The sequence below is a fragment of the Salmo trutta genome, chromosome 39 (assembly GCF_901001165.1).
Source record: "Salmo trutta chromosome 39, fSalTru1.1, whole genome shotgun sequence".
Lineage (NCBI taxonomy): Eukaryota > Metazoa > Chordata > Actinopteri > Salmoniformes > Salmonidae > Salmo > Salmo trutta.
In genome coordinates, this window is record NC_042995.1 from 2,957,234 (window position 1) to 2,967,233 (window position 10,000).

The window sequence follows — 10,000 nt, forward strand, 5'->3', positions numbered from 1 at the left end:
TCTGTATTGTATGGAGTAAGTGCTAGATGTACCTGAAGTGTATAATGTGTGTACTGGTATATAAACTGTGTGTGATCTTTATAGGTTTGACATGCGTACTGTGCGTGTGGACTTTGTGGAGTGCCTGATGCGTTTCCTCCCCACTGAGGGCGAGGTGAAGATGCTACGGCAGTACGAGAGGGACAGAAAGCCTGTGGACGCACTGAGCGATGAGGATCGCTTCATGTTGCAATTCAGCCGCATAGAGAGACTGGCCCAACGCATGTCCATCATCACCTTCATGGGCAACTTCCAGGACAACATACAGATGCTCACACCGGTAGACACACACACACACACACACACACACACACACACACACACACACACACACACACACAGTAATATACTCTGTCTGAACACACATACTGTTACAGGTCCACTCATAATACACATAACATAATAACATTCTATAATAACGGGATTGTTGGTTTGGTTTCTGTCCAAAGCAACTCCACGCAATCATCGCTGCTTCTGTGTCCATCAAGTCCTCCCAGAAACTCAAGAAGATTCTAGAGGTGTGTGTGTTATCTCTCTCTCTCTTTTTGGTTTCTCTCTCTCTGTCTCTCAATTCAATTAAATTCGCTTTATTGGCATGACGTAACAATGTACATATTGCCAAAGCTTACTTTGGATATTTACAATATAAAAATAAATAAAAATGAGAATCAAAAATTGTCAACGGGACAACAGTAACAACAATAACCAAAGATCAAAATAACCATACATTCAACAATAACAATAATCATACAGTAGAGGACATGTGCAGGTTTATTGGTCTGTCAGACACTGTCCCTCATCTTATGTCAGGCAGCAATGTAGTGCGCTGCCAACCCACAGCTCTCTGCGTCCTCCCCTAACAGGACTGGTAGCCTATCGTCATCAGAGAGGTCTTTAAAACCTTGAATAAGGGTTTCAAATTTGGGGAAATGACACTCTCTAATTGTTTTATATTTTTTACATTTTGTCAGGAAATGCAGCTCCGTCTCAGGTTCTGCTGTTGTGCAGTGGTTGCACAGCCTTTCCTCTACAGGGAGCCAGGTTTTCCTGTGTCTACCTTTCTCAATGGCAAGGCTGTGCTCACTGAGCCTGTACTTTATCAAGGTTTTTCTAAGGTTTTGATCAGTAACCATAGTCAAATATTTAGCCATAGTGTACTGTCGATTTAGGGCCAGATAGCACTGCATTTTGCTTTGTGTTTGTGCTTGTGTTTCCCAATAAGCAATGTAGTTTTGTTTTGACTGTGTTGTAATTTGGTTTATTCTGATTGATTGGATGTTCTGGTCCTGAGGCTTCAGTGTGTTAGTAGAACAGGTTTGTGAACTCAGCCCCAGGACCAGCTGGATGAGGGGACTCTTTTCTTTGCTCAGCTCTTGGCATTGCAGGGCTTGGTAATGATATGAGAGGGGGTCACTGTATTTTAGATGTTTCCAAAACTTAATTGCTCTTTTTTGAGTTTTTATTATTAGTGGATATTGGCCTAATTCTGCCCTGCATGCATTGTTTGTAGTTTTCCTCTGGACACGTAGGAGAATCTTACAGAACTCTGCATGTAGGGTTTCAATGGGGTGTTTGTCCCATTTGATGAAATCTTGTTTTGCAAGTGGACCCCACACCTCACTGCCATAAACTGTCTCTCTCTGTCTCTCTCTCTCGCGATCTGTCTCTCTCTTTCTCTGTCTCTCTCTCTTTTTGGTCTCTCTCACTCTTTTTGGTCTCTCTCTCTCTGTCTCTCTCTTTTTGGTCTCTCTCTCTCTGTCTCTCTCTCTTTTTGGTCTCTCTCTCTCGCTCTGTCTCTCTCTCTGTCTCTTTTGGTCTCTTTGTCTCTCTCTCTCTCGCTCTGTCTCTCGCTCTGTCTCTCGCTCTGTCTCTCTCTCTCTCTTTTTGGTCTCTCTCACTCTCTCTGTCTCTGTCTCTGTCTCGCTCTGTTTCTCTGTCTGTCTCTCTGTCTCTCTCTGTCTCTCTCTCTGTCTCTGTCTCTGTCTCAGTGTTTTAACTGTATGTGTGTGTTTCTCAGATTATCCTGGCTCTATATCAGTGTTTTAACTGTATGTGTGTGTTTCTCAGATTATCCTGGCTCTGTCTCAGTGTTTTAACTGTATGTGTGTGTTTCTCAGATTATCCTGTCTCTGTATCAGTGTTGTAACTGTATGTGTGTGTTTCTCAGATTATCTTGGCTCTGTCTCAGTGTTGTAACTGTATGTGTGTGTTTCTCAGATTATCCTGTCTCTGTCTCAGTGTTTTAACTGTATGTGTGTGTTTCTCAGATTATCCTGGCTCTGTCTCTGTCTCAGTGTTTTAACTGTATGTGTGTGTTTCTCAGATTATCCTGGCTCTGTCTCAGTGTTGTAACTGTATGTGTGTGTTTCTCAGATGATCCTGTCTCTGTATCAGTGTTGTAACTGTATGTGTGTGTTTCTCAGATTATCCTGGCTCTGTCTCAGTGTTTTAACTGTATGTGTGTGTTTCTCAGATTATCTTGGCTCTGTCTCAGTGTTGTAACTGTATGTGTGTGTTTCTCAGATTATCCTGTCTCTGTATCAGTGTTGTAACTGTGTGTGTTTCTCAGATTATCCTGGCTCTGTCTCAGTGTTTTAACTGTATGTGTGTGTTTCTCAGATTATCCTGGCTCTGTCTCAGTGTTGTAACTGTATGTGTGTGTTTCTCAGATTATCCTGTCTCTGTCTCAGTGTTTTAACTGTATGTGTGTGTTTCTCAGATTATCCTGGCTCTGTCTCTGTCTCAGTGTTTTAACTGTATGTGTGTGTTTCTCAGATTATCCTGGCTCTGTCTCAGTGTTGTAACTGTATGTGTGTGTTTCTCAGATTATCCTGTCTCTGTATCAGTGTTGTAACTGTATGTGTGTTTCTCAGATTATCCTGGCTCTGTCTCAGTGTTTTAACTGTATGTGTGTGTTTCTCAGATTATCTTGGCTCTGTCTCAGTGTTGTAACTGTATGTGTGTGTTTCTCAGATTATCCTGTCTCTGTATCAGTGTTGTAACTGTATGTGTGTGTTTCTCAGATTATCCTGGCTCTGTCTCAGTGTTTTAACTGTATGTGTGTGTTTCTCAGATTATCTTGGCTCTGTCTCAGTGTTGTAACTGTATGTGTGTGTTTCTCAGATTATCCTGTCTCTGTATCAGTGTTGTAACTGTATGTGTGTGTTTCTCAGATTATCCTGGCTCTGTCTCAGTGTTTTAACTGTATGTGTGTGTTTCTCAGATTATCCTGGCTCTGTCTCAGTGTTGTAACTGTATGTGTGTGTTTCTCAGATTATCCTGTCTCTGTCTCAGTGTTTTAACTGTATGTGTGTGTTTCTCAGATTATCCTGGCTCTGTCTCTGTCTCAGTGTTTTAACTGTATGTGTGTGTTTCTCAGATTATCCTGACTCTGTCTCAGTGTTGTAACTGTATGTGTGTGTTTCTCAGATTATCCTGTCTCTGTATCAGTGTTGTAACTGTATGTGTGTGTTTCTCAGATTATCCTGGCTCTGTCTCAATGTTTTAACTGTATGTGTGTGTTTCTCAGATTATCTTGGCTCTGTCTCAGTGTTGTAACTGTATGTGTGTGTTTCTCAGATTATCCTGTCTCTGTATCAGTGTTGTAACTGTATGTGTGTGTTTCTCAGATTATCCTGGCTCTGTCTCAGTGTTTTAACTGTATGTGTGTGTTTCTCAGATTATCCTGTCTCTGTCTCAGTGTTGTAACTGTGTGTGTTTCTCAGATTATCCTGTCTCTGTCTCAGTGTTGTAACTGTATGTGTGTGTTTCTCAGATTATCCTGGCTCTGTCTCAGTGTTGTAACTGTATGTGTGTTTCTCAGATTATCCTGTCTCTGTCTCAGTGTTTTAACTGTATGTGTGTGTTTCTCAGATTATCTTGGCTCTGTATCAGTGTTGTAACTGTATGTGTGTGTTTCTCAGATTATCCTGTCTCTGTCTCAGTGTTGTAACTGTATGTGTGTGTTTCTCAGATTATCCTGTCTCTGTCTCAGTGTTTTAACTGTATGTGTGTGTTTCTCAGATTATCCTGTCTCTGTCTCAGTGTTGTAACTGTATGTGTGTGTTTCTCAGATTATCCTGGCTCTGTCTCTGTCTCTGTATCAGTGTTGTAACTGTATGTGTGTGTTTCTCAGATTATCCTGTCTCTGTCTCAGTGTTTTAACTGTATGTGTGTGTTTCTCAGATTATCCTGTCTCTGTCTCAGTGTTGTAACTGTATGTGTGTGTTTCTCAGATTATCCTGGCTCTGTCTCTGTCTCTGTATCAGTGTTGTAACTGTATGTGTGTGTTTCTCAGATTATCCTGGCTCTGTCTCAGTGTTTTAACTGTATGTGTGTGTTTCTCAGATTATCCTGTCTCTGTATCAGTGTTGTAACTGTATGTGTGTGTTTCTCAGATTATCCTGGCTCTGTCTCAGTGTTGTAACTGTGTGTGTTTCTCAGATTATCCTGTCTCTGTCTCAGTGTTGTAACTGTGTGTGTTTCTCAGATTATCCTGTCTCTGTCTCAGTGTTGTAACTGTATGTGTGTGTTTCTCAGATTATCCTGGCTCTGTCTCTGTCTCTGTATCAGTGTTGTAACTGTATGTGTGTGTTTCTCAGATTATCCTGTCTCTGTATCAGTGTTGTAACTGTATGTGTGTGTTTCTCAGATTATCCTGGCTCTGTCTCAGTGTTGTAACTGTATGTGTGTGTTTCTCAGATTATCCTGTCTCTGTCTCAGTGTTGTAACTGTGTGTGTTTCTCAGATTATCCTGTCTCTGTCTCAGTGTTCTAACTGTATGTGTGTGTTTCTCAGATTATCCTGGCTCTGTCTCTGTATCAGTGTTTTAACTGTATGTGTGTGTTTCTCAGATTATCCTGTCTCTGTCTCAGTGTTTTAACTGTATGTGTGTGTTTCTCAGATTATCCTGTCTCTGTCTCAGTGTTGTAACTGTATGTGTGTGTTTCTCAGATTATCCTGGCTCTGTCTCTGTCTCTGTATAAGTGTTGTAACTGTATGTGTGTGTTTCTCAGATTATCCTGTCTCTGTCTCAGTGTTGTAACTGTATGTGTGTGTTTCTCAGATTATCCTGTCTCTGTCTCAGTGTTTTAACTGTATGTGTGTGTTTCTCAGATTATCCTGTCTCTGTCTCAGTGTTTTAACTGTATGTGTGTGTTTCTCAGATTATCCTGTCTCTGTCTCAGTGTTGTAACTGTATGTGTGTGTTTCTCAGATTATCTTGGCTCTGTATCAGTGTTGTAACTGTATGTGTGTGTTTCTCAGATTATCCTGGCTCTGTCTCTGTCTCTGTATCAGTGTTGTAACTGTATGTGTGTGTTTCTCAGATTATCCTGGCTCTGTCTCAGTGTTTTAACTGTATGTGTGTGTTTCTCAGATTATCCTGTCTCTGTCTCAGTGTTGTAACTGTGTGTGTTTCTCAGATTATCCTGTCTCTGTCTCAGTGTTGTAACTGTATGTGTGTGTTTCTCAGATTATCCTGTCTCTGTCTCAGTGTTTTAACTGTATGTGTGTGTTTCTCAGATTATCCTGTCTCTGTCTCAGTGTTGTAACTGTATGTGTGTGTTTCTCAGATTATCCTGTCTCTGTCTCAGTGTTTTAACTGTATGTGTGTGTTTCTCAGATTATCCTGTCTCTGTCTCAGTGTTGTAACTGTATGTGTGTGTTTCTCAGATTATCCTGTCTCTGTCTCAGTGTTGTAACTGTATGTGTGTGTTTCTCAGATTATCCTGGCTCTGTCTCTGTCTCTGTATCAGTGTTGTAACTGTATGTGTGTGTTTCTCAGATTATCCTGTCTCTGTATCAGTGTTGTAACTGTATGTGTGTGTTTCTCAGATTATCCTGGCTCTGTCTCAGTGTTGTAACTGTATGTGTGTGTTTCTCAGATTATCCTGTCTCTGTCTCAGTGTTGTAACTGTGTGTGTTTCTCAGATTATCCTGTCTCTGTCTCAGTGTTGTAACTGTATGTGTGTGTTTCTCAGATTATCCTGGCTCTGTCTCTGTCTCTGTATCAGTGTTTTAACTGTATGTGTGTGTTTCTCAGATTATCCTGTCTCTGTCTCAGTGTTTTAACTGTATGTGTGTGTTTCTCAGATTATCCTGTCTCTGTCTCAGTGTTGTAACTGTATGTGTGTGTTTCTCAGATTATCCTGGCTCTGTCTCTGTCTCTGTATCAGTGTTGTAACTGTATGTGTGTGTTTCTCAGATTATCCTGGCTCTGTCTCTGTCTCTGTCTCAGTGTTGTAACTGTATGTGTGTGTTTCTCAGATTATCCTGTCTCTGTCTCAGTGTTTTAACTGTATGTGTGTGTTTCTCAGATTATCCTGTCTCTGTCTCAGTGTTGTAACTGTATGTGTGTGTTTCTCAGATTATCCTGTCTCTGTCTCAGTGTTTTAACTGTATGTGTGTGTTTCTCAGATTATCCTGTCTCTGTCTCAGTGTTGTAACTGTATGTGTGTGTTTCTCAGATTATCTTGGCTCTGTATCAGTGTTGTAACTGTATGTGTGTGTTTCTCAGATTATCCTGTCTCTGTCTCAGTGTTGTAACTGTATGTGTGTGTTTCTCAGATTATCCTGTCTCTGTCTCAGTGTTTTAACTGTATGTGTGTGTTTCTCAGATTATCCTGTCTCTGTCTCAGTGTTGTAACTGTATGTGTGTGTTTCTCAGATTATCCTGGCTCTGTCTCTGTCTCTGTATCAGTGTTGTAACTGTATGTGTGTGTTTCTCAGATTATCCTGTCTCTGTATCAGTGTTGTAACTGTATGTGTGTGTTTCTCAGATTATCCTGGCTCTGTCTCAGTGTTGTAACTGTATGTGTGTGTTTCTCAGATTATCCTGTCTCTGTCCCAGTGTTGTAACTGTGTGTGTTTCTCAGATTATCCTGTCTCTGTCTCAGTGTTGTAACTGTATGTGTGTGTTTCTCAGATTATCCTGGCTCTGTCTCAGTGTTTTAACTGTATGTGTGTGTTTCTCAGATTATCCTGGCTCTGTCTCAGTGTTTTAACTGTATGTGTGTGTTTCTCAGATTATCCTGGCTCTGTCTCAGTGTTGTAACTGTATTTGTGTGTTTCTCAGATTATCCTGGCTCTGTCTCAGTGTTGTAACTGTATGTGTGTTTCTCAGATTATCCTGTCTCTGTCTCAGTGTTTTAACTCTATGTGTGTGTTTCTCAGATTATCTTGGCTCTGTATCAGTGTTGTAACTGTATGTGTGTGTTTCTCAGATTATCCTGTCTCTGTCTCAGTGTTGTAACTGTATGTGTGTGTTTCTCAGATTATCCTGTCTCTGTCTCAGTGTTTTAACTGTATGTGTGTGTTTCTCAGATTATCCTGTCTCTGTCTCAGTGTTGTAACTGTATGTGTGTGTTTCTCAGATTATCCTGGCTCTGTCTCTGTCTCTGTATCAGTGTTGTAACTGTATGTGTGTGTTTCTCAGATTATCCTGTCTCTGTATCAGTGTTGTAACTGTATGTGTGTGTTTCTCAGATTATCCTGGCTCTGTCTCAGTGTTGTAACTGTATGTGTGTGTTTCTCAGATTATCCTGTCTCTGTCTCAGTGTTGTAACTGTGTGTGTTTCTCAGATTATCCTGTCTCTGTCTCAGTGTTGTAACTGTATGTGTGTGTTTCTCAGATTATCCTGGCTCTGTCTCAGTGTTTTAACTGTATGTGTGTGTTTCTCAGATTATCCTGGCTCTGTCTCAGTGTTTTAACTGTATGTGTGTGTTTCTCAGATTATCCTGGCTCTGTCTCAGTGTTGTAACTGTATGTGTGTGTTTCTCAGATTATCCTGGCTCTGTCTCAGTGTTGTAACTGTATGTGTGTTTCTCAGATTATCCTGTCTCTGTCTCAGTGTTTTAACTGTATGTGTGTGTTTCTCAGATTATCTTGGCTCTGTATCAGTGTTGTAACTGTATGTGTGTGTTTCTCAGATTATCCTGTCTCTGTCTCAGTGTTGTAACTGTATGTGTGTGTTTCTCAGATTATCCTGTCTCTGTCTCAGTGTTTTAACTGTATGTGTGTGTTTCTCAGATTATCCTGTCTCTGTCTCAGTGTTGTAATTGTATGTGTGTGTTTCTCAGATTATCCTGTCTCTGTCTCTGTCTCTGTATCAGTGTTGTAACTGTATGTGTGTGTTTCTCAGATTATCCTGTCTCTGTCTCTGTCTCAGTGTTTTAACTGTATGTGTGTGTTTCTCAGATTATCCTGTCTCTGTCTCAGTGTTGTAACTGTATGTGTGTGTTTCTCAGATTATCCTGTCTCTGTCTCTGTCTCAGTGTTGTAACTGTATGTGTGTGTTTCTCAGATTATCCTGGCTCTGGGGAACTATATGAACAGCAGTAAGAGAGGAGCGGTGTACGGATTCAAGCTGCAGAGTTTAGACCTGGTAAAACACACACTACCCAACACACTCTTTCTAATACCTAGTACACACTACCCAACACACTCTTTCTAATACCTAGTACACACTACACAACACACTCTTTCTAATACCTAACACACACTACACAACACACTCTTTCTAATACCTAGTACACACTACACAACACACTCTTTCTAATACCTAGTACACACTACACAACACACTCTTTCTAATACCTAGTACACACGACCCAACACACTCTTTCTAATACCTAGTACACACTACACAACACACTCTTTCTAATGCCTAGTACACACTACACAACACACTCTTTCTAATGCCTAGTACACACTACACAACACACTCTTTCTAATACCTAATACCCACCTTCTGACTCCTAACACACACTACCTAATATACATACTTTGTGATACGTTCAGCCTGTACATTAATGATCTGCCTTCTGTCTGTACTGGGTCTGAAGTTCAAATGTATGCAGATGACACAGTGATATATGTGCATGCAAAGAGCAAACAACAAGCTGCACAAGAACTCACTACTGTAATGGTCCAGGTTACAAAGTGGCTCAGTGACTCATGTTTGCATCTCAATGTGAAAAAACTGTTTGCATGTTCTTCACAAAGAGGGCAACAGATGCTACTGAGCCAGAAGTCTATGTGTCAGGGGAGAAGCTCCAGGTGGTATCTGATTTTAAGTACCTCCAACCTGTCTTTTAAAAAGCAGGTGAAAAAGGTAATTCAAATAACCAAATTCAACCTAGCTAATTTCCGATTTATACAAAATAGTTTGACCACAGAGGTAGCAAGACTGTACTTCAAATCTATGATACTCCCCCACTTAACATACTGCTTGACTAGTTGGGCTCAAACTTGCTGTACAACATTAAAACCTATTCAGTCTGTCTACAAACAGGCTCTCAAAGTGCTCGATAGGAAGCTCAATAGCCATCATCACTGTTACATCCTCAGAAAGCATGAGCTCCTGAGTTGGGAAAATCTTGTGCAATCCACCGACGCATGTCTTGTATTCAAGATCCTAAATGGCCTGGCTCCCCCTCCACTCAGTATTTTAGTTAAACTGAAAACCCAAACATATGGCAGCAGATCCACAAGGTCTGCCATGAGAGGTGACTGTATAGTTCCCTTAAGGAAAAGCACCTTTAGTAAATCCACTTTCTCTGTGAGAGCTTCCCATGTCTGGAATACACTGCCATCAGACACACATAACTGCACCACCTATCACACTTTCACAAAAAACATGAAGACATGGCTAAAGGTCAATCAGATTTGTGAACATAATCCCTAGCTGTGTATTGTCGCTTTCCATGTTGTCTGTTGTCTGTAGCTTGTGAGGTGTGGAAACACTTTGTTGCTTTTATGGATTTTGTCTTGTTGCTTTTTGTGCCATGTTACTCTGTCTGTATGCTACATCTTGCTTGTCCTATGTTGCTCTGTCTGTATGCTACATCTTGCTTGTCCTATGTTGCTCTGTCTGTATGCTACGTCTTGCTTGTCCTATGTTACTCTGTCTGTATGCTACATCTTGCTTGTCCTATGTTGCTCTGTCTGTATGCTACATCT

At 40.8% G+C, this 10,000-nt stretch overlaps 1 protein-coding gene across 1 annotated transcript in view; it reads left to right on the top strand.

Annotated features, from left to right (window-relative positions):
• The first annotated feature begins 90 nt into the window (after positions 1-90).
• LOC115179669 (formin-like protein 2) overlaps positions 91-10,000 on the top strand; it is a 16,132-nt gene continuing 6,222 nt past the window's right edge. Inside the window, exons 1-3 of the mRNA XM_029741331.1 lie at positions 91-319; positions 489-557; positions 8,343-8,423. Of these exons, the coding sequence (XP_029597191.1) occupies positions 92-319; positions 489-557; positions 8,343-8,423 (378 nt within the window). The 5' untranslated portion in view covers position 91. The remainder of the gene's footprint in view (positions 320-488; positions 558-8,342; positions 8,424-10,000) is intronic.